This window comes from Camelus ferus, chromosome 16 (genome assembly GCF_009834535.1).
Source record: "Camelus ferus isolate YT-003-E chromosome 16, BCGSAC_Cfer_1.0, whole genome shotgun sequence".
In the NCBI taxonomy this organism is placed as follows: Eukaryota; Metazoa; Chordata; class Mammalia; order Artiodactyla; family Camelidae; genus Camelus; species Camelus ferus.
The window spans coordinates 3,342,052-3,367,505 of NC_045711.1; the positions used below are offsets into that span (position 1 = coordinate 3,342,052).

Below are 25,454 nucleotides of genomic sequence, written 5' to 3' on the forward strand. Positions count from 1 at the left end.
TATGTAAGATTCATCCACTTGTGTTGAATGTAGCATTAGTGTATTTATTTTTATTGCTTTAAAGTATACCATTTGTATGCATGTGCCTCCACTTACGTTTATGTATTTATTTATTGTTGATAGGTGTTTGGGTCATTTTCTGTTTGGGGTTATAACAAACAGTGATTTTGAGAATTTGCTGCATGTCTTTTGGTGCTCAGATATACAAGTTTCTGATGGGCACACACATGGGTTAGACTTGCTGGGTAATAGGGTATACATATGTTAAACTTTCATTTAAAAAAGCCCATTTCCAAAGTATTTGTAAGAATTTATATCCCCACCGGCAATGTGTACGAGTTCCCGTTGCTTCTTGTCTTCACTAATGCTTCATATCACTTAACAACTAACTATTCCAGTGACGTCTAATGGTATTCCAAGTGTGGTTTTAATACGTATTTCCATTATTACTAAAGAGGTTAGCCCCTTTTCATAGCTATTTGGATATTCTCTTTTACGAAGCACCTGTTCAAGTTTTTTGCACATTTTAATATTAAGGTTCTGCCTTTTTCTCATTGGTTTTTGTTCTTTATATGCCCTAGATACAAGTCTTTTGTTGGAAACAGGTATAGCAAATATATTCTCCCATTGTATGGCTTATCTTTTCACTTTCTTAATGGTATCTCTTGATAAAAAGAATTCTTAATTTTACTGAAGTCCAACTTAAAATTCTTCTTTTATGTTTAGTGCTGTGTCCTGTTTAAGAACACTTTGCCACTTCAAAGTCATTAAAATACCTCTTACACTATTTTCTAGATGCTTTATTTATTTTGAGGGGAGGATTAGGTTTATTTATTTATTTTAATGGAGGTACTGGGAATTGAACCCAGGACCTCATGTATGCTAAGCACACATTCCACCTGAGCTATACCTTCCCCTAGACACTTAATTTTTTGTTTCAAATTTATTAGATTTATAATCTATCTAAAACTACTTTTCATGTATGGTACAGGGTAGGAATAATGACACACATGGTCCCCATATGAATACTAATTGACCCAGTACCATTTATTGGAAAGACCATCCCATCTCATCTGCAATGCAATGTTATAAATCAAGTGATCATATCTATGTAGGTCTGTTTAATTCAATATTGTTCCACTGGTCTATATGTTTAGCTTTATGCAGTTATCACATAGTCTTTATATTGTTTTATAATAAGTCCTTTAGCATTCTTCTTTAATATCATCTTGGCTATTGTTGGCCCTTCACATTTCTCTATGTATTTAGAATCAGCTTATCAAGTTCTACAAAAACAACAAAAACAACAACTAACATTTTGGGATTTTGACTGTGAGTAAACAAATCTTTAAATCAATTGAAGGGGAACTAACATCTGTTGAGCCCTCCAATCCATAAATATGGATTATCTCCCCTATACTGTTTTTTTTAATCACTGCTGTAACAAATTATCACACATTTTGCAGCTTAAAACAACACAAACTTATTATTTTATAGTTCTGTAGGTCAAGTCAGGAACAGGTATCACTAGGCTAAAAATCAAGATGTCAGCAGGGCTGTGTTCCCTTCTGTAGGTCAAAGGAAGAATACATTTCCTTGTCTTTTCCAGCTACTAGAGTTCACCCACGTTCCTTTGCCCATGGCCCCTAGCTCCATCTTCAAAGCCGACAACTTTGCACCTTTCTAACCTTTCTTCCAACATGATCTCTTTCTCTGTGACTACAGCTGGGAAAGATTTTCCACTTTTAAGAACTCCTGTTATTAGACTGGGCCCATGTAGATAATCCAGGCTAATCTACCTGTCTCAGAGTCCTTAACCTGATATGTCAGCAAAATCCCCTTTGCCATGTAAAATAACATATTCACAGGTTCCAGGATTAAAGCGTGGACATGGGTGGGGGGCAGGGTGCACTATTCTGTTTACCAAACTGTTCAACATTTGATACTTTCTGACAAATGTACAAGATAGAAGATCTCACTCATGTTTAGCATGCTTCCTCTGCAAAATATTGGGCACTGAGATTATTAAAAAGGATTGAAAATAATGATATTACCACAGGAATGGTTTCCTAACTTTACTGACACTTACTTATGTTATACTTAAATACCCAAAACTACTAGCCAAGAGTGGGATCTTGGCAAGTTAAATAAAAGCATAATTCAAGCTTTTATCACTGAATTTACCAGCTAACTCTATTTTAAGAAACAGATAGAAAATAAAACAACTTAGAATAACAGTCTGCTTACTTACATATTAAGTGAACATAAAGTTTTAAAACCATGTCCAAATACAGGATAAAGTGAGCATCGTAAAATGTAATGTTAAAATTTAGTATCTGCAAATCTCGAACTCCCAATTTATAAACAAGTTCATGCTGCATAGCACAGGGAACTATATTCAATATCTTGTAGTAACTTATGGTGAAAAATATGAAAATGGATATATGTATGTTCATATTTGACTGAAGCATTATGCTGTACACCAGAAATTGATACAACATTGTAAACTGACTATATTTCAATAAAAAATATATTTGCATATATCCCAAAAATTGGATCGATACCCAATGAAAAAGATCTTTCAGTTTTTCATAAAAACCTGGAAACACTGACACACAAAAGCAAATCTCAAGCATGTTTGTTTATAAATTAGTCATAGAAAAATAGTGCCACCGCAAGTCCCTGATAAGCATGAGAAAACAGGAAAGGCAAGATACAAATTCAAAATGCTTTGCTATGTAAGAGCTACAAGATGACTCAGATACAAACTTAAGTGGTCAAAATGTTTATACAATGAATGACGACTTAAAGTAATTGAGTATATTATTTTAAATGAGATAAAAATAGCTACTCAATTTTCATATTACCAAGCAAGTCATTTCGGTTTATAGTAGTGATTTATATTATTTTTATATGTATTTATATTTTACAAAGCCATCAACTTAAATCCCGGCTGATAACTGATAGTGGAGCAACTGATTTAAATGGATATCACAGGCTTATCAGATGTCATATGCTTTAAATATACATTAATTAGTTATCAGCTGTCAGGAAGAGTTCAGTTTCCATTTATTCTAACATAGCTTTGTTGCAGACAGATTACTCTTTATTTACAATGGAGGATCATGATAGATATAAAGATACCAAACCTTACTGATCTTCATAGGGGTGCTTTTATAAGAAAAGGAAAATAAAATAAGGAAAACCTAAAATACTACTATTTTTTTTTCCAGTGTTCTAACAGTTTTATCTTTATTTATTTATTTATTTTTAAATTGAGTTCTAGTCAGTTTAAAATGCCATCTCAATTTATGGTGTAGAGCAGTTTTTTAGTCATACATGAATATATATTCATTTTCACATTCCTTTTCACCGTGAGCTACTACAAGATCTTCAATATATTTCTCTGTGCTACACAGTATAAACTTGTTTATCTATTCTTTATATACCTGTCAGTATCTATAAATCTCGAACTCTCAGTCTGTCCTTACCCACCCCTTTCCCCCCTGTAAAATACTATTACTAAATCAACTTATATATTTATGAAGAACTATGAAAAATGGGAAACTATAAGTTGTTTCTTAAAATTGGAGCAAAGAGAATGACTTTAACTGGGAAAAACAGTTAAAACCTGGCAAGCTCTATGACTTCATATTCACCCTTGGCAGCTTTTCTTTTCTCCTTTCTCCTCCTATGTTTTTTGGACCTTCTAAAGAATTTAAAAAAAAAAAAAGAAAGAAGGGAAGAAAATTAAGAAATAGCCTTGCATCTAAGATAATCTCCTGACTGGAAAGACTGTATACTTTGTGAAAAGTTTACAGCTGCCGACTTATGATCTGAGTCTCTGTTCACACTGCCTTACTTGTTAGAAAGGGTCTTTAGAAAAGACAACAGTGAAGAAAAATAGCAAATTGTAATGGCTTTTACATTTTAAATTATTTTCTATGTGTCTACATTCTGCTCTATCATGAGTTATAAGATAAACATAATCAGCCATACTCTACTTTCCTATCTCTCACATAGTGACTCTGAGAAGCACGCATGCTCTAACTTACCATCATACAGGTTACTGTAGTTCTTTTGATAATATATGGTTTTGTAGCCTAGTTGTAACAACTACTACATAATGGAAAAGATGTAGAACTACTGGTACCACTGCCCTCAGTACCTGTCATTTACCTTAAACATACCTGGAAAAGTAGATTCAAAAACTCATTGGCAAGAACATTTTTCACACTCCAGATCTGATAGTCTTCTAGAGTAAGATGGCCCATCTGAAGGAGAAACAGTATTTAAAAAGATCTTATATCTTCATTTTCTTACAGCATTTGAATAAAATCTGGTTTATTAAACTGTAACGGTCATTTGTCTGAAAGAAAACTAACAATTTAACGTAGATCCTATGTGTTCATTTGAAAAGCAGGCCAGCAAGAATAAGTTTAAAAGTAACCAAATTCTGTTGAAGTAGTCAAGGGTAATGCGGACAATTTATCACCAAAAAATCTCTCTCATCCAGTAAGACCTGAAAAATAACTCACAACATCTTCTGGTTCAAGGTGAAAGTTAATAATAGAACCCACAAAAGGTCCTGGGTAGAGAAAATAGACTATTTACTAATTTTGAAAGCATTTTTTCTAACTCTCTGGATTATGTCCTTTGATCCTAACAATTTTCTAAGATCTTCTTCAAAACATCTGGCAATATTATTAGACTTCCTAGAGATTTAAAAGAACTAAGTATATATAATAAATGAGTATCTATATTACATTTCTTCAAAATAAAATTTAACATTACTTTCATAAGTTGAGTATAGCAATATTTTTTTTGGTGTCAAAGTGTACCAAAAATTACATTCACATATGGAAGACAATATTTCTTGTCAGGCAAAAATATAACCAAATGCTTCTTACTTCACATTTCCAACAATCACCTTAACAATCCTAGATGAATAACAATGTTTTTTAGCTTTTATTATTTAATTATATTTGTATTATCTAATGATTTATTATTTAATGATATAATTTAACATTTATTATTAATGACATTGATGTATTCATTCAATATATAATAATCATTTATGGTAAGAAAAGATTTTAAAGCACTGTGATTGTAACTATTGGCTTTCATGATACAACTTCAAGTATATTAATACCAATCTAAAGGTACAAAATAATGGGTAACATTGTCACAATCTAGTCACCAGTGAATACGGGTAATAGGTTTGGTTGAAAGGTCCAAATTCTAAATTGTTACCATTTCATTATTATGGTTACATGGAGATGGAGCAGCTAAATGATCTTTTTTTTAACGTTCGAAAGCACAGCCATAAGTAGAAACTCGATCTTACATAAAAATAGACAGCAATGATACCTCCATACTTCTCAAACACCCAGAAAAAAGGCGCTGGAAATTGTATCTCTACATAAGGCAGTTTCTAACAGAAACTTTCCCATGTTTCTGTTTTCGTGTATACCAAATAGAAATGGATACCTTAGTTTTGGGCAGAAAGGTAAATGAAGATGATTATCTGAATTACCAAAGATCAAGCCCTGAAAAATTCATTTCTATTATTTATTTCTATTGAGTGTCAGTTAATAAGACTATGATGATTTCTTCTGGATTTGTGATTGAAGAAAAAAAATGTTACTTATTTTTCTAAGCCTGTATAAGAACACTATGGTCTACATCCTACCATCTGCTACTTGGTACATGTCAACATTTGAATAGAAAGGGTCAAATTAACTCATATGTGTCTCACATATATGGATTATCTTCAGTTTCACAGGGATACATAGACATTAAGGCAAACCTATTATAATATCTTTAATAAATGTTGTGCAACTAAAAAATTCAAGGCTTTATTCTTTGTAAAGTACATGCTTGTTTCTGCTATTATACACTTATTCTGGCTGCTATTAAAGAACTTAGGACAGACCCTCACCAATATTATTGAAAAAAAATTTTAAAAAACTATATACACCACCCAGATTGAGATAAAAAATAATTTCCATCATCCCAGATATCCTATGGTCCTTCCCAGTTAAATCACCCATCTCCAAAATCACTATTGTAACACTTATTAACATTAGTTCTGTCTCTGTTCTAGAACTTCATATAAATTGAATTGTACAATGTGTTCTTTTATTCTGTGGCTTCTTTTGCTCAATATAAGTTTTGTCTTACCATAATGTATTAAAATGGGAGAAGTAAAGATTATAAACTACAGATGGCAAGGGCTGTCTCTACTTAATTTTTATAAAATGCCTAGCTTATAAAATATAATGTTTTTATGTAAATAACACTTAATGGAGTTGTTTAAAGGTGGAATGGGCTTTACTTAGGGACAACTTGGAGGTATTGTAACCACAGGTCCAAATAAGCATTTAGCAGGGATGATGTAGAAGAGATTCAAGTATGTATATGTAAGGTATATATACCAATTCAGAGTATTATGTATTTATAGGAAAGAATAAATTAGTCTCTGCTAGACTCAACTTTGTGGTGTCATGTGCATTCTATGTGTCTTCTACAATGTTGGATAGATCCACATGTAATTCCTTTAAAACCAGAAACCCAAATCAGTAGTTAGGATAGAGAAGGTATCATTTTTATTAGCCAGTAGCTGAAGTATAAAGTATTTTTGGTCAAGTATTTTTTTTTTTTAATTACAGAAATAGATTGCTTGTTTGCCTTAAAAATTTATGACAATTTTCCAGTGGTTTCATTTTTTTTTTTTACATAATACATTCAGTTTATTAAATTTTCTAAGGCAAATTCTCTTCCCAATTTTGCATCTTTGGCTATGAATATTTTGAGTAGCATAATATAGAACCTAGAAGTAGTAAGAAATCTTTTTCTCAACCTCTTTTAAAAAATTCTTCACTCTATGTTCCTGTTGGAAGTTTACATGCAAGAAGATGTATACAATCAGACTTTACCAGGGTATCATCGGTGCAGTTGTCCTTCCAGACCTCTAAATGTGCAACCACGTGTCTCTCAGTTCAACCCTAGAGAGAACTCCATCACCGTCAACATCAAATACCTTGAAGCAAACTAAAGAAAAGAAACTCTTATGGAGGGAAATTACTTTCATATTCTGAAGTATAATACATTTTATTACAAGCTGCCCTAGTAAAATTACTTAGTTCCTCAAACAACTACATTCTGGATTAAGTTCTTATTTGGAGGAGACTGTGTCATTAAAGTCCTTTGAACTTGTAGGAATTCCTGTACACTTCACAAGTCTCTCTCCTTATATCATTAGCCAGCTTAGAGAACTCTATCCTTCACCTAAATCTAAAGTTAAATTTCTTGCAAACTGAAAAAGAAGGGCCAAGTTACTATACAATATCTCACAGATTTTGAGAAGGTAATTCAAGCTTTTAAATTAATTTCTAATATTTAAAACTGATCACTTCAGAGTTGATTCTTACAATGCTGAAAATATTCCATCTACATTAAGAATCAACAAAAAGCTGGTACAGTCAGCCCCCTGTATCCATTGGTTCTGCATTCACAGGTATAAACAACCACAAAATAAAAAATAAAAATATCCATATAAAATATTTTCCTAGAAAGTTCTCAAAAGCAAAACTTGAATTTGCTACTCACTGACTATTTATATATCATTTACATTGTATTTACAACTAATTACATTGTGTTAGGTGTTATAAGTAACCTAGAGATGATTTAAAGTATATAAGAGGATGTGCACAGGTTATATGCAAATACTATGCCATTTTACATAAGACTTGAGCATCCATGGATTTGGTATCTGAGGGGGTCTCAGAACCAATCCTCAGCAGATAATGAGGGATGACTGTATAAAGATTTTGCCTCTCCAATGTAATTAATGTGCACTAAATACTTTTGCCAAAGAACAATTTCAAGTCTTCAATGAAGTTTATATATAACAAGCTAAGAATCAGAAATATCAGCAGTTTGCTAATTAGCTCATTTGCTAGTTAGTCTAGTTGGTTAACTTCCATTAGTCCACTGGCAAGAAAAGAAATTTACAAAAATTTTAAGGCAATAATAAACCTCAATTGAGAAACAAAGATTTCAGCCTCTTTAATATCACAACTTTAATGTGAACAAATAATCTATCATAAAGCCAAGTTAGAGTAATGGCATACTATTAGGGAAGAAAAAAGAAATCTAAATTTTTAAGATTAAATAATTATCTACTTCATACACCCCCATAATAATTATGCTATAAAATTAACTGAGTGCATCACAGTACAACATTACTAAAGAATATCAAAATATTAAATGTCATACCCAAAATATGCAATATTTGTGAAGCTGTATTTTAGAAAGATGCAGAGATAATAACCCTAGTGAATACATTAGAATTAGGTTCCAATTAAATGTAAACTGTTGCATTTTCTCAAATATGGTTAAGATTTATTAATGTAATTCTTATAAATTATGCTATAACATTTTAGCTAGGTTTAAAATACTATTTTAATATTTAATAAAATTGTGCTTTGATCATAAATTTAATTTTGCTAATAAAATATCAATATATATGTGATAGAAAATAAGTTGGAATTCAAGTTAAGCAAGACACAAAATTTTCTATGTAGACTACCAGAAAATATTTTCTATATGCTTAATATTTTCAAACACATCATGACTGATGTAGTTCATTTATCATGAATTGTACATTCATCTGGAAAATCAATCTCATCATTAATAACCAAATCCCAAATTACTTTACAGTAAAAGAGAATAGTTGATTGAATCCTCACACTGACCTCAGAAAAAACCTCAACAAGAGATTGCTATTTGCCAAAGTGATGAAAATTCAAGCCATTTTAATCAGATGATTTTTACATGAATGAATGCTAATGTTTTTCTCTGTATAGTCTGCACGTTTTGTGACAATGTTTAACACACTTACATTTTTGTCTTTCAGCCAGGGGTCCTCTGCAACAGGCTGATAACCCACAGGATATCTCCTTAAAATCTATGTGATTGTCACGATTTTCATCAAAGGCATTAAATAAACCTGTAAAATAGGAAAAGACAGCATAAATCACAACCAACAAACTTCCTGTTAATAATGACATGCTTATGAAAGGAGGCATGACTCCATAAACTGACTTAATTTTAAAAAGTTATCAGTAGTTTCCACTGTCTCAGGAAGTATTTCTTTTTTTTTCCTGGCATAATTATAACTAAAATTTAACTTCCTAGAAGAAAATACTATCATTTAGTGTTTGGTTTTGTTTGCCTACCTGTCTCTATCTTATATTAATTCCAAAAGTCAAAATGATTGTAGTATGTAAAAAATAAAAATATATTTTAAAAATTTAACTGGAAAAAAGTCAGAGACCACAATTATCCTAATTTGGAAAGACTAAGAAGAAAAAGGAAAAAAGAAGAAGAAAAGTTGAACTCTATCAAAGATATACTATGTTGTTATTAATAAGCTTCATACAGCTCCTTCATGAAGCAAAGAAAAATAACACATTATATTATAAGAGAAAGAAATTCTGTGCTGCAGTCTTCACTGTACTACTTAATCTGTATAAATAAATATTTCAAGTTTTAGAAATAAAGGGCAACTTATAATCTAATCCTGTGGTTTCCAAACTTTTCGTAAAAAATAGAAATGAAATAATTTTGTTTTCAAATTAAATGATTTCTCAATCTCCAATTCTAAAAAGGTAAAACCACAACTGCACTGTGAAGTAAGTGGAAGCCCTGTCCTGGCTCCCCTAACAAGTATTTCTGAAACACACCAGTAATCTGAAGAATACAGACTGTCTATTTCAAGAATCTAATTCTGTGCCCTCAGTTTAAAGAGCAGAAAATTAAAGCTAAGAAGTAGTTAAATGACTTGCTAAAAGTAAGAAAAGTTTTTTTAAAAAGTTCTGAGCCAGAAACAGAACCCAAGCATTCAAATTTCAAATATAGTTTTTGTGATATCATCCACAACTACGCTTTGTAAACCTCATTAAAAAAAAAAAAAGGTTATAGCAGTGAAAAGTTTAGAGCTAAGTGGGGACCTTAGAGATGGTCTAGTCCAGTGGCTTCTTAATTTTTTAAGGGTGGGGGAAGGACGCAGCAGTGGAACCTTCTTATATATAAAAGCAAAACAGTAGACACTCCTCAGCTGAGGAAGAGGTGGGGTCATGCGCGGAAGCCCAGAGCTTTGCCTAGTCAGCGTCTGCCACCCTGATCCCTGCACAGACGCTGAGGCACCGCACTGGAGCACAGTGTCATAATGAATGTCTTCGTCAAACTCATTTTATATATGAGAATATTCAGCTGCAGAAAGGTAAACCAACTTACGCAAGGCTCCAAAGGTAGAATAGGAATCTCAAGACTATAGTCTTAATTCTCAATTCAGTTTTTCTGCACTAAACTACACTATCTACAAGAAACTTGCAAATCTGTAATGCTATGGCCTTTTAGAGTTAAGGTGTATTGGTTAGAAATCAGATACGGGCTCATTTGTTTAGCAAAGAACATTTGTAGAAAATAGAATGATTCCTACCTTCACTCAGAGATGGACGAATTGGGGGTGAAACCAATGGGCCAAATGTCTCTAAGTCAAATCGTCCAGTTCGGGACTGAGCCTTCAGCAACCAATAGCGTTTCTCCAGATCAATGATGTCTGATTCCTCCACTGACAATCAAATCAAATAAGATTATAAAACCTCACTCTTCCTTTCTGGGCAATTAGTTAGTTCATCCTGATAATGCAACTTCTAAAGATATATTTTAATTTCCCAGCTAAGACGTTAAAAGAATTACCTAAAACAAAAACTCTGAAAGACATATACATTATATCTAAAGTGGCATGAAAATTAAATTCAAATTCACATAAAAGAGGCTTTAAAATGGGAAACAATTTTTGCAATTTCCCATTAAGCAGGCTGTTTAAGTCCAACATGTAAAATAATAAACAACCGAGACATTGCTTTTCGGCTTCCCACACCACTTTTATCTGTACTCGTTTTTGGTAATTTTAATCTCCAGCTTGGATTTTAAAATTCTATATACGTAGTCTCTCCTGGCTACACAGTAAACACTCTAATAGCAGAATCCATGTCTGATTCATCCTGTCGCTATGGTAACCACTTACACATTTAATACTTATTAAATAAACGAAAAAGAATATGATAAAATGTTATAAGTAATAAAGTCAGTAAGTGAGAGACAAGGTAGAATAGGATTTATAATGTGATATGTAACAGGGGCATCACAAAAACATGAACATCATTTTCTCCTTAATCATCAGAAGATATATTTCTTTTAAAAATCACAGATAAGCTCCAACTATGGTTACATTTTATATGTGCCTTTTTTTCCCCTCTAAGGAACTGAAGGAAAGTTTAGAAAACAAACAAGGTGAGTCCTTCCATTGCCTTGGCTTTCTGCTTGCAGTCTCTTTCCACACCTTGGCAAGGAATGAGGAACCTAAGCCACGAGATTTCACTGAGTTAAGAAGAGAAGCTATAGTTCAGGGAGGTTGAGGCAGCTGAAATTTGCAGGGCAGAGTACTGGAGTGGAAAGAGTTATATAGAGATAGAGCTCCAGAAATATGTATAGGAGTCTTGTTGAGTTTTGGCAGTGTACTAAGCCACGTGTGCATATGGTGAAATTCACTGAGGCTGCGCTAGGAGATGCCTAAGTTCTCAACAACCAGAGTGGAGATACCTTGGTGGGTTGGTTTTTTTTTTTTTTTTTTTTTGGTATATAAATATTTTTATTGAAGTATAGTCAGTTTACAATGTTATGTCAACCTTTTTGAACACTGGGAACATTCACAGACTCAGAGGGTCACACTTAATTAGTAGGGGAAGAACTAACTCTAGAGTAAAGGCTACTCCAGACTTGCCCCAACAAAGCTTAAAAAAAAATCATTGAAAATATCAAGCTGATCCACAGATAACTGCCTATCAAAAAAAGCAAACTTCCTATTTTAAAAGAGGCTAATAGAACCTAATTAGCCATTTAACATTTACAATGTCTAGCATACAAAAATAACAAGCGGGATAGAAATAACAGACATGAAACCATGACTATAATGAGAAAAGAAATGGAAACTATTTTTTTTTTTAAGTAGCAAATGGAATTATTAGGAACGAAGAAACAATATAATTATTCTTCAGTATCCATGGAGGATTGGTTCCAGGACCCCCAAGGATACCAAAATCTGAGAATGCTCGTCTCCTATATAAAATGGCACAGTATTTGCATATAACCTATATTTGCACATCCTCCTGCATCCTTTAAATAATCTCTAGATTACTTATAATACTATGTAAATAGTTGCCAGTGCATGGCAAATTCAAGTTGTGCTTTTTGACACTTTCTGGAAAACATTTTTTTCCAGTATTTTTGATCCACGGTTGGTTGAATTTGTGGATGTGAAACCCGTGAATATGGAGGGCCAACTGTATTTGAAATTTTAAAAAATTCATGGGAGAATTTAATGGCAGGTTAAAAAACACAGAAGATCAGTGAATTTGAAGACTGAGCAACAACTGTCTAAATAAAAGCATAAGGAGAAAAAAGACTGAAAAAATTATTAGAATCTTATTGACCTGTAAGACAGTATTAAAAGTATAGCACATATATTATCAAGGTCTCAGAAAACAGTGGGCAGAAATTATTTAAAACAACAGATGAAAAATTTTCAAATTTGATTAAAACTATAATCACATAGGTCCAGAAGTTCAATGAACTCTGTGCAAGAAAAATTCAAAGAAAATCAAACTAAGGCAAGAAACAAGTTGATGAAGCAAAAATCTTAAAAGCAGCATGAGGGGGAGGAAAAACACATTACAAACAGGGAAACTAAGATATGCAATGATTTCTCTTCAGAAACAAGAAAGCCAGAAGACAATGGGGAGAAAAAAGGTGTTCAAAGAAAAAAAATCTTATTAATCTCAAGTTCTATATTCTATGAAAATATCCTTCAAAAATAAAGGCAAAATAAAGTATTTTTTTGGACAGACAAAACCTGAGAATTCATTAACAGGAGAACTGCACCAAAAGGAATATTAAAAGGATGTTTTTCAGACTAAATTAAATGGTATCATATGGAAGTCAGTATCTACAAAGAGGGATGATGATAACAGGAAATGCCCAGTCCTGTACCTCCATCTGGTATTATTAATCATAACAGATTTGGGATGGGAGTTTAGTTGCAGTTTTGGTTAGACTAAGTTTACCTTTGGTTCAAATATTCTTAAGGTTAATTCAGATTTCTTCTCAGGAGAGCTCAGAAACTGCTTGTTTTTGAAACTAGGGGTCTATTAAACTCGAGCCTGAAGGCTGCATAAGTGTTTATATAAGTATTGTTTTATTAGAACACAACAATGCCACTTGCTTACATATAGTTTATGGCTGCTAATGTGTTACAATGGCAGAGTTGAGTAATTATAACAGAGCCATATGGCCTACAAGTCTGACTGATTTACAATTTGCCTTTTTAAGAAAATGTTTGCCAATCCCAGTGCTGAAACTGCATAACCACAAGACTTCAAGACTGCGATTCCATAAAACGACAGCACCTCAGGCCCACGCAGCCTTGACACTGCAACCTTTAAGATTCTGAGATTTCAAAATAGTGAGGCCATGAAACCACATAATCAACAGCTCTTTTCACTTTTCAGCCTAGCCCCAGTCTCAGCAAAATTTCCACATGAGAGAATTAATTACTGTGTAGAGAGGATTATATTCACATTTGGGGTTCCTTCAGATTTAAATCTGAAACAGGTTTCTCAAAGTTTGGCCAGTTTGTCCTCATTCCAGCAAAGATTGTCCTTAGGCAGGCTCACTCCTCTGCCAGCCTTACCCCAAATTTCAGCATCTGGCCTCAGAAATGAAAGCATCTTACATCCCTTGATCACCTAGGAAGGGCTTTGTCCCTCTGGAGTTCAGTTTCATTTTGTTTCTTAAGATTTCTTTCTATTGATGTATCTTCAGTGGCTTTAAAGAAGATTATGATTGGTTTATGTGATTTCATGTTACTAGAATGAAGACAAAGTCTTTCATGTATTACTTTCCAACTTAAAGTAGAATCCTTCAATTACTATTTAAGATGATTCTGAAAATTCTCACCAATGAAAGAAAGTACAAATATGAAGTATAAAATATTAGAAAACAAGAAGCAAGGTAATTATCTGCATATAAGTAGAATACATATCAAAAAACTCAGAAAACATTTACAAATTAAAATTGAGTTAAAAAATTTGTAGGGATACAAAAATCAATGATTTTTCCTATATAACATTTATAACATGTAAGAAAATATAAAAAAGAAAAAAGTATAACAATAGCAATTCCCTCACAAGAACTAAATATCTAAAAATAAACTTTAATAAGTGAGATTTTTATGAAGGAAAATTTATAAATAATATTAAAGATTTGAATAAATGAAGAGAAAGTGGTTTTGGAAGATTGTACTATGAGGGTAACATGAGCAGAGATCTGAAGGAGGCAAGGGGGCAAATCACAGAGGAAAAAACACTCTAGACAGATGGAACAAGGGTAGAGGCCTGGAGAGGACAGCGTGTCTAACAAGCTCAAGGAAGAGAAAGAACAGAGTGGCTAAAATGAAGTCAGGGACGGGGAGAATAGTGACAGGAGAGTAACAGGAGGTAAAGACAGGGAGAAAAGGAGGGTCAGATTATACAGGCCTCGGTAAGGACTTTGGTTTTAAGTGAAAGTGTGAACCACTCTAGGGTCCGAAGCAGAGGAGTGACATGATCTAATCTGCATGATCACTCGACTGCTGAGTTAAGAACAGCCTGGTGGGCAGCTAAGAACAGAAGTGAGAAGACCAGTCAGGTGTTTAATAGAGAGTTTAAATCATCATTATATGCAACTGAACAGCATTAAGATTACAATAGATTAACAAGTACAAGACAGACAGACAATTCATAAAAATGGGAGGGGGACTACTATTTTACAACTAATAAAAAAATTATCTCAAAAGAAAAATTTAAGCAGAATCATGCACTTTTCTGCTTCAAAACCTTTTAACACTCTTCTCCCAATATACCTGCATGGCTATTCCCACAACTCCTTCAGTTCTTTACTCAAATGTCACATTCTCAGACCTTCCAAACTGCACTGCATCCAATGACACTCCTCCATCCCTCTTCCCTGCTTTATTTTGCTCCCTAAGTCTTGTCTGTTTTATTTATTGTTGTCTTCTCCAGCTAGAGCATATGCCCCTTGTGAGCAGGGTTTTTTGGTCTATTTTATTCATTGCTATATTCTAATCCTTAGAATAATACCTGGTACATTTTGAGCACTCCATAAACATTTTTTTTGATGGACAAATAGCTTACAAGTTACCTGGGGAGACAAGAACAATGTACTTTAGAGGCAGGAGTTCTTTTGGCGGCGGGGACTAGGTTTATTTATTTATCTATTTATTTATTTTTAGTGGAGATACTAGGGACTTAAACCCAGGACCGTGTGCATGTTAGGCATGCGCTCTACCACTGAGTTATATCTCCTCCAAGAACAATGCACTTTAAATTCCTAGGGCCTTCAAAGCATTCATTCTTACTCTATTCCTTAGCAGTTTTAATTAAAAATTCAAGGGGAAAACTTTTTCCTCACCAGCAAGATAGTTAACAGACAGTCAAATCAATATGCATATTATACTGTATTGATACAAGTACTATAGCCATAAAAAGTGGTGAATAAATGAAAAGAAATTCCACCAACTTCTATAAAATTTTAAGAAAAACTATATTCCTCTTGTTTGACCTTCAAGGGGGCTCTGAGGACGTAAAGCTAATGTTTTTCTATCTTTCCTTCTTATCCCCTACCCTTCCCTGATGCTCATTATGTCTGAAACCTAAAAGAGAGGTTTTTACTTAAGGACACAGGAGTGAATTTCTTTTGAAAGCAAAATATAAAAATGAAGGAAAAAATCCTGTGCTGGAGGTACAGAATTTTGTACACATTATCACAAACCAGTAGACCAAAGAACTGAGATTTTCAGAAAGCTACTATCCTTATTCTGACATACAAGGAAAAATTCATGAGAATGACTTACGCCTGCCATATCTGAAAACAAAAGAGGTCTTGACAGTATGTACCTGGAGTCAAGTACACTGATTCTAACTAGTCCCTACATTTTACAAAGAAGAATGCTCTCCTGGGAAGTTCGTGACTTGGCTGTCCCTAGAATAGTGCCTCTCTCTCTCTCTTTTTTTTTTTTTAACATTTGTTTATTGAGTAATAGTCATTTTACAATGTTGTGTCAAATTCCAGTGCAGAGCACAATTTTTCAGTTATACATGAACATACACATATTCATTGTCACTTTTTTTTTTTTTGCTGAGCCACCACAAGATCTCATATATATTATTTCCCTGTGCCATACAGTATACTCGTTTATCTATTCTACATTTTGAAATCCCAGTCTGTCCCTTCCTGAGAATAGTGCCTCTTAATGATACACAAAACCTACGGAGAGGGATTCCAAGATCAACAGTGAAGCTACCCTATACTTTTGGCATCAAAAGGGAATAGAATTATTTATTATTTACTAGAAGTAATTATAAACAACTGAGTAACCAAGTTATATAATACATTTTAAGAAGTTAAAAAATGAAAGTACTAATAATACTAGATTAATTTTAAAATTTGTATTACTTGTTTTTATTAAACTAGTAATAGATTTTGTTGCATGAAAAATATTTAAAAATGTAGGTAATCAAAAAAAGGAAAAAGAAAACATAACTGCATGTTTTCATATAACTATAATCATAGTATTTAATTGACTGTCACCTGGTTGTTTGGGAAGATTACTTCCAATACTTTCATTCTAGCATCTTAACCACTGTATGATTTCTCAGATTATATAAAATCCTAGTTCACAGTTTTAAACAATCAAACAGCTAAGTTCATTCTTAAAATTTTAGAGAAAAATCTTCAAAAAAGACCATGATACAAAAAAGGTAAGTTTTTCATACAAAAGTACACACTGTCATATATATTTTCTTTTTTAACCAAATAACAAATATACAACATTCATTACTATATTGTAACCTCCTGATAAATCAACCTTTGCAAAGGTCCAATTACTTTCGAACTGGAACTGATTTTTAAAATGTACTAAACTTCTACATAGGCATATAGCTTCCAGTTTTTAAAACAGAAGTATCTGCTTCAAATACCTAGATGACTGAATTTATTTAAAAGGAATACGTTAAAAATTTAGTAATAGGGAGAGTAACACTAGAGTCTGATACATAAATTGAGCATTACTGTCTCATTTTTCTAAATAAGAAGTCTGTTCACTCCATTTACGATGTGAAAGAAAGAAACCTTTTCTGTTCCTCAGAGAAACAGCTTTCTCAAATTCTAAACTTTCTTCCAAGTAGTAGATCTGCAGATAAAAAATCTGACCCTGAAACAAAAGGAGGAAGACAGCAGCCTTGACAGAAACTATGTTCTTATTTTTATACTTCTAGGTACTGAGCATATTATGGATGCTCAGTAAGTACTTCTGATTAATTGGTGTTTAGTTAACACACTAAACTAGAAAACAGAAAAATTACATCAACTGCCTCCCAAATGTTTTTACTTTTGAAAACTAAGTTTATTAATCTCCTTAAAAAACAGAATTTTTCTGCTGAAGTAGAAATGTGGAAAGATAAGTAGAACACATTTGGAAGAAAAAAAAATGATCAGATTGGTCATAATTACCAACTAAAATCATGGTTTAGAGCTCCTTTTTAAGTTTACGTGATCTGTTCATTTTTTGGTTATAGACTGTAATTTTGTTAATTAAATATTTGCAAAAGCATGTTAAAGTAAATTATATATACTATATTATCATTACCCAAACATTTTATATGAGCTGGCAACAGAACTGTTGGGAAGAGGGAGATAACTAAACTTATTTTCACTTAAAGTTAGAGGTAAAAGCCACAGTAGTTACTCTATTTGCAATTCACACATCAATACCAAAACTTATACGTTACTAGCTAAATAGGAATGAATTTTTTATCACCCACCTATAGGTATAATTTTTTCTGGTTCGCAACAGCAGCATACCATATTCCCAACATTCTAAATAGTTCTGGGCCTCCACTTTGGGCCATCCTAATCAAGTCCCACCTTACCGGAGGCTTCAGCTGCAGAAATAGCTCTTTAATGCCAGAAATGAATTCTCATTTAAAAAAAAGAAGAAAAAGCCCGGCAAAATATCCAAATATTTTCAAACAGTAACACAGTTCTTTTACATTTTTGAGGAAGCAACCTGTTCTCAAAAGCAATGACCTTCTGAGGTCTACTTAAGATGGCTGTAAGCCTTACATCAGTTACAACCCGCTAAGAGGATAATGAAGGAGGGACGTGCAGATTTACTAGGCGGTTTATGGCCTAAGGATCACTGAAGTAGTTTTTTCTTATTGAAAGAAGGTTTTAACATTGCAAACTAAAATGTGGCAAGGGAATATAATAATATGCATATTTTAGTTGAGATAATAAATGCCAAAACAGAGACAATATATGAGTTATATATGAAAAGAAAAATAATCAAAATGGGTTCAATGGCCCTAAAATTAGACAAAAATATTACAATAATTACCTCAGGATCCAGATTCTGCTACTTAAAAGAAACCACTGAGTTAGCAGGCTATTTACTCTTCTACATTTTAGGGAAACGTCAAAAACATATTTACAAAAAAGAGTCAGCACACATACTTTCTTCCAAATAAAATAGCTAAATTCTATGAAAATATGGCCAGCATTAAGGGAAATCAATCTCAATTAGTCTTAAAACATAATTCTTAAAATCATAGTTCTTCTGATTACCTAGTTCACTGTCTAGTACAAATAGGCAATCATTCAATGATCTCACCTGGATCAAATGAAATTAATTCTTAAAGAGAAACATAACATTGCAATCATTTGAAGGTATCCCAAGGGGGAAGAAAGGAAATTGGAAAAGGGAATCTACAAGACTGTCTGAAGTGAGTCTGAGGAAGATGACTCACCACAGCCACAACCACCACATGACCAACTCCTTTTATTTGCAATTACAAACTACTCATAAAAGATTAAAGAATAAAATGACTATGTATCAATAAACTGCCTTTGAGTCCTAAAATGATAATAAGCATATACTCTGGGGTTCAAATATCCCAATTTTGGCACCTATTAGCCATCTGATCTCAAGACAGTATCTTCAACTTTTCATAGCCATGGTTTCCTCATTTTTAGAATGGAGATAAAGTGAACTTCAGAAGTGGCACAAGGATTAAATGAGATAATGTACACAGAGTATAGTGCCTCCTCTAGTAAGCTGTCAATCTGCATGTGGTAGATTAGAACCTTTCAAAGTATTTTTAGGAAAAAAAAGTACAGGAGCTATAGTCAAGTTCATTTAATATTCTGTAACATTCAATGAAAATATATGTGCCTGATATTGTGCTAAAAATCATATATATGACTGTGAACAATTATGTTTAGATTCTAGTAGAGAGAAAATTGGTCATTTGAATCCAGTGTGGAAAGTACAATGAAAGAACAGACACACAGACCTTTCTGGGAGCACACAAGCAGGTAGGCCCTAGAGGTCCTGATATTTAAAGAGGTATGTGCTGAACATCTAAAGGTTGACCAGGGAAAGAAAGAAGATTGTGGCAGAAAAAGGATATTATAAGCAGAGCCAAAGGAGCATATGTAAAAGTCTGTAGAAAAACATACAGTAACAGGATAGAAAAACAAAAAACAAAGAATAACTGTTGTATTCTGCTATACTTCAGAAACTAGGAAAAGGATAACCTATCGAAGGATTTACACTATGGACCCAAGATAAAAGACAAACAATAAGAAAGAACTTTATTTTCCAGTAAGTAACCAAAAATAAGTGTTAAGATGACAGTTCAACCTAGAATTACAGTAGGCAGTTTGGTCAGAATGTAGATATTTCAAAGGTTAGCATCTAAAGGATGAGACTTTAAGTGGGGAGGGTAAAGCTCAGTGGTAGAGCATGTGCTTAGCATGCATGAGGTCCTGGGTTCAATCCCCAGTACCTCCATTAAACATAAATAAAAATCTAATTACCTTGCCCCTAAAAAAACAAAAAAGAACTATATTAAATAAAGGATAAGCCTTCAAACTCAAGCAGGGAGCTGCCAGACTGTGTTTGGTTAGGACTATGTATATACAGTAGTAGGGGATGTGACACACTGATCTTAATTTGTGAAAAGCTGATTAAAACAAATTACATTTTGAGTTTGCTGTGTGTGTCTCTCCAAACTCTAACACTATATGTTGCTAAATAATCATGAACAAAATGGATAGGCAAGGGTTTTATAGGAAAAAGCCAAATAACTAGTCTTAGAAAGCAGAATCTTCTGTCATATATATGCTATTACTATAGATAGATAGATAGATAGATAGAAAGAAAGAAAGAAAGAAGAAGAAAGAAAGAAAGAAAGAAAGAAAGAAAGAAAGAAAGAAAGAAAACCTGTACCAAATTATTTAAAAAATTTAACTATACAGACCATATTTATCTTCTCTATACATGTTCTCTGATTCTGAATATCATTAAGATGTTCAGGATCATCACAAACATTCTCTAGTACAATGTCTTTAAAAATTAGCTTGTCATTGTCATTAAGAACACTGTACATATTTGACCAAAAAAAAATCTTTTTAGGAAATCTAATCTTAGATATTTAAATAGCAAATTATAAAAGAAAAATATATCAGTCAATAAAAATCTGGTTAAGATCTACTCAAGCATAAAACCTTGAACTTTTGGCTATAGTTCCAATTCAATTTCTTAAATTTAAATAAAAGGCAAGGTAACAAGAGTTTGGAGTTTGCAGTTCTGAAAACTGTACTGGCCTTTCAAAATCTAAAATCTTGCATAAATCAAATTGGTTACTTATTCTAACTCTATACTGAATACCAAGTGCCCCAGTTTCATCTGTGATTTACATAAAAGAGAACAAAATTTGATTAAAAATGGCAGTATGTTCAACTTACTGTGATTTCAAATTTTACTTTATAATTATATGTGAAAAAGAATTAAAGGCATCTGCATTCTAGTATAAAAGTTATTTACAAGTGAAAAATTGTAACTCCTTTTTGTTTCCTCGATGCCTTGGCTCATTACACAAATTTAAATGGAGTCACTAATGCTTTAAAATAAATACTTTCTGTCTACTTATAAATCAGTTAATGGCATTCTCTATTTTTATCCCAAGGTTCCACATTCCTAACATATTATTTGGGAAGTTTGATGTACCAAATATTCTTTGAGTGGAAGAGCCTGCAAAGACATCACTAGTGAACTGCTTAGCCAGAAGCTCAGAATTTGTAAATATGATAGATAAATCATAGTCATCAGAATATAAACCTGCCCATGTAAGAATTTTTATAAGAAATTTAGCAGTAATTCTGATTTTGTTGAGCCTTATTCAAAACTTATTCAAACATGATGATTCATGATCCTTTTCCTTGGTGGGGCTTTAGTCCTACAATCCTAAAACAAGATATTCCTCCTGCTCACTCCTGGGGAAATCAAATGTTTAAATCAGTACTTAGAATGTAGACTTCTGGTGGCTGAAAAATTTTCCATACAGTTCAGTCCACCAACATGCATTTAGTCCACTGCACTAAGGAAAACTCAAAAAGACGAATAGGATATGAGCCTTGTTCTCAAGAGGACTTGTCACTTCTGGTGAGAAACAAAGCCATTTCCAACTGTTTCTAAGGTAAGGCAAAAAGCACCTTAATTGCTTTAACTGAAATGTAAAGTGTACGAGAATGCAAATAGAAAATTAATTAATTCAAGCTGCAGAAAAATGGAGGAGGCTTGATAAAAGAGGCAGCGTGTGAGTTGGGTGTAATGACAAAGTATTTCAACTGTCAAGAACTCAAAGATGGAATGCATTCTTAATGAAGGAATATTAGGAGTGATGGTAGATAGGGTAGCCATAAAAGTGGTACAGTCATGGAATATTGACTAGTGCTCTGGAGTTGAAGCAGAGAACATATGAGAGGAGAAATGAGTATGGATCAGCTCTACAGGCTGAGCCAAGAGAAATAATTTATACTTAAAGGCAGACAGAAAAAGGAGAGCAGTAAAGGAAAGTCAAAAAAAAAAAATAGTAAAAAACTAGAAAACTACAATGTTTCAAAACCAGAGAAGAAGAGAATTTCAAGAAAACTGAATAGTCAATGGTACTAAAATGCTGCAGAGATACTGGTAGGTTCAGGGATCCTAAGAAGAAATCACTGAGTTTAGAAATTAAAAGGTCATTATTCCAGGTGAAACAATGCCTCTGTGTTAATGTTTTAAATAATTCAAGATAAAATATTTTTTAACAAGGCAAAGGCATTGCAACTTTCAGATACAATTAAAAATCTAAAAATCTTCCCAACTGATAAAAAATTAAAGAGAAAAGATCATTTTCAAATAAAAATGGAGCCATATAATGGGATAACTTTAACATTTGAAAATTATTTTGACTGATTAAATGTAAATAAGTCTGTAAACTTTAATACAGTGCTTTCAAAAACAAGCAGTAAGCAATGTTTGCATTTGCAAAGTATGTCAGAACTAATTTAACTTTAGGCAACTGACAAAAACCCTCTCCTTGACCAAACTGAGTTCCACTCCTGGCCCTCTTTTGTACTAGGCCTTGAACTTGGCCACCATATCATCTTTAGCCTGCTTAGTCCAATCTTAGCAAAAAATTCTGCTAAATCATCCCCCACCCCTGATAAATGATCAAGTTTCTCATACCCCATAATTAATGAATAAGCCTTTGGCCTACCTTTAGCAAGAATTCACCTACTCTTGATGTCTCCTCTTAGTAATTTTCCCTCCACTCACCTCCTCACCTTGCTCCTTGGCTATATATCCCCTACTTGCCCTTGTAATATTTGGAGGAAGATCAATTTCTCTCCCCTGTTATAGTATGCTACTGCAAAGTCTTGAATAAGGTCTTGTTTACCATTTTAACAAGTGTCAGAATAATTTTTTCTTTAACATAAGTCATTCAAGGAAAGTAATCACACCCTTAGCCAATATTAGCAGAAAAATAATTCACCATACAATTACAAACAAAAGCAGAATATCTGTATGACTGACAACTTAAATATTAATGTAAGTTAGATAGAGCTTGAAGTACGTATAAACTCCCTAATTTTTTATGCAAAACATTAAAAAAAAAAAAAAAGGCTTTCCTATCAGAAACAAAAAAAAAGTAGGAGCACTGAATTCATTGCCTATTCATGCCAGAATTTATCTGTCAGACCTTCTGATAACAATGAATGAAAATAGCAGGGAAAGTAGGTAGGGTGTAACTAGTAGCCAACTCATAAATCACATTAAGCAATAGACACAAACAGCACTTGATACCCAAGGTCCTCCACTCAGTCAACCAATACTTATTTAAGGCTTGGCGCTGAGGGTGAATAATAGGAATAATACAGACTCCCTATGATTTAAGAGAGATGACATGTACAAATAAATAGAATGCTATAAATAATTACAATACAAGGATGAAAGTGGTAAGTTCATTCTGGAAAGGTACAATAAAGGTGCTATGAGAGTTCAGGGGAAGGACAGATGAATTCTCATAGGAAAGCAAGACAATGTTTCATGAAAACCAAGTAGTATGTGATTTAAGTCTTCAAAGATGACTAGGGTTTACAGGGAGAAAAAAAAAAGGAAAAGCATTCATTCCAGTGTTTAGAAGAAGCATGAGCAAAAGCCCAGCGTAGGTACATCTCTGTAACCACAAGAAAGAACAATAGGAGTTAACACTTAGGCCTGTGTTGTGGGGGATTGAAGAGTATCCCTCAAAAATTCATTACTTGGAATCACAGAATGTGACCTTATTTGGAAATAAGGTCTCTGCAAATATAATGAATTAAGGCTCTTGAGTTAAAATCATCCTGAATTTAGGCTGGGCCCTAAATCCAATGACTGGTGTCTTTATAAGAAGAGGAGAGGACATATATACACACACACAGAGAAGGTCCTGTGAAGGGGGCAGAAGTTGGAATCACGCTGCCACAAGCCAAGCAAAGCCTGGGGTCACCAGAAGCTGGGAGGGGCAAGGAAGGCTTCCTTAGGGCCTTCGGAGGGAACATGGCTGTGTTAGCAATTTGATTTCAGCTTCCAGAACTATGAGAGAATAAATTTGTTTTTTCAGTTTATGGATTGTGGTAATTTGTTACAGCAACGCTAAGGAAACTAACACAGCTTGGTTAAGGACTATCAGTAGAAGGCTACTGTGAAAAAGTAAGACAGTGGTCTTTGCCCCCAGTTCTTGCTATTATTTGCTCTTTGATCAAATTCTTGTCGTTTCCTGAATGACAGGAGTTCCTGACACAGAGCTCCTAAACCCTTTGGAATTTCCTGGGTGATAGGAATCTTTTGTTCTCATGCTTGAGGTGACTCTTGGTAGGCTCCTGGAAACTGGCTGGTCACTAGAAAGACCAAGCCATAATTAGAAACTTGGAACTTACAGCCCCATTTCTCCTTCTCTGGAGATGAGAGAGGAACTAAGAATTCAGTTAATTATCAATCATGCTTAAGTAACAAAGCCTCCACAAAAATTCCCCAAAGCACCAGGGTCTGGAAAGCTTCTGGACTGGCAACCACATCCACGTGCCAGAAGGACTGGGGCATTACAACTCCATGGGGACAGAAGCTTCTGCGCTTGGGGCCCTTCCAGACCCCAGCCCATGTATCTCTTCACCTGGCTATTCATCAGTATCCTTTAAGATATCCTTTACTATATAATAAGTCAGTAAATGTAACCGTTTCCTGAAGTCCTGTGACCTGGGCTAGCAAATCACCAAACCCAAGAAGGTGGTCATAGGAACTCTAATTTACAGGTGGTTGGTCAGAAGCACAGATCACAACCTGGACTTGTGATTGGTGTCTGAAGTGGGGGTCAGAGGGCCAGTCTTTCGGGACTGAGCCTTAAACCTGTGGGGTCTGTGCTAACCCCAGGTAGACAGCGTCACAATTGAACTGAATCGCAGGACACCCAGCTGGTGTCCATAGAGCACTGGAGAATTGCTTGGTGTGGGGAAAAAAACCTTATACATTTGGAGTACAAAAGTAATCAGTGAGTAGGAAAAAAAGAGTTTTCCTTTTCAGCTATGTACCCAGGGCTCCAGCATTCCACTTTATTATACTTTGAAAAAAAAAAACAAAACACTGATAATAAATTTCTCCTTTATAGGCATATCCTCATATCACCAGACAATTGCATTAAAAAGTGAATGGTACACAATGCAATGCCATTACTTACAATGTGTGACTCCAGCTAGAGTTTGGTAGAAAGTGGGAGTATCACTATCATCAGTGAGGGTCACATACACACCTCCAGACAGCAGCCAACGAGAGAAGGTAAAAGCATCTTTGTTTAGAAGAAGCCAATTTCTAAACTTTTCATAGTTTACCTTTTCACCCTAAAATG

General features: G+C 33.7%; 1 protein-coding gene across 4 annotated transcripts in view; it reads right to left on the reverse strand.

Moving 5' to 3' along the window:
- USP32 (ubiquitin specific peptidase 32) overlaps positions 1 to 7,967 on the reverse strand; it is a 58,344-nt gene extending 50,377 nt beyond the window's left edge. Inside the window, exons 1-3 of one of the 4 annotated variants that reach the window (XM_032498332.1) lie at positions 6,939 to 7,967; positions 6,495 to 6,557; positions 4,191 to 4,274 (exon numbers count right to left, since the gene is read on the reverse strand). In XM_032498332.1, coding sequence (XP_032354223.1) covers positions 4,191 to 4,274 — 84 coding nt within the window. In that variant the 5' untranslated portion in view covers positions 6,495 to 6,557; positions 6,939 to 7,967. Of the gene's footprint in view, positions 1 to 4,190; positions 4,275 to 6,490; positions 6,558 to 6,938 lie in introns of all 4 variants that reach the window. The other 3 variants (XM_032498331.1, XM_032498330.1, XM_032498333.1) reach the window with 3 other exon arrangements.
- Between the last annotated feature and the right edge of the window lie 17,487 nt (positions 7,968 to 25,454).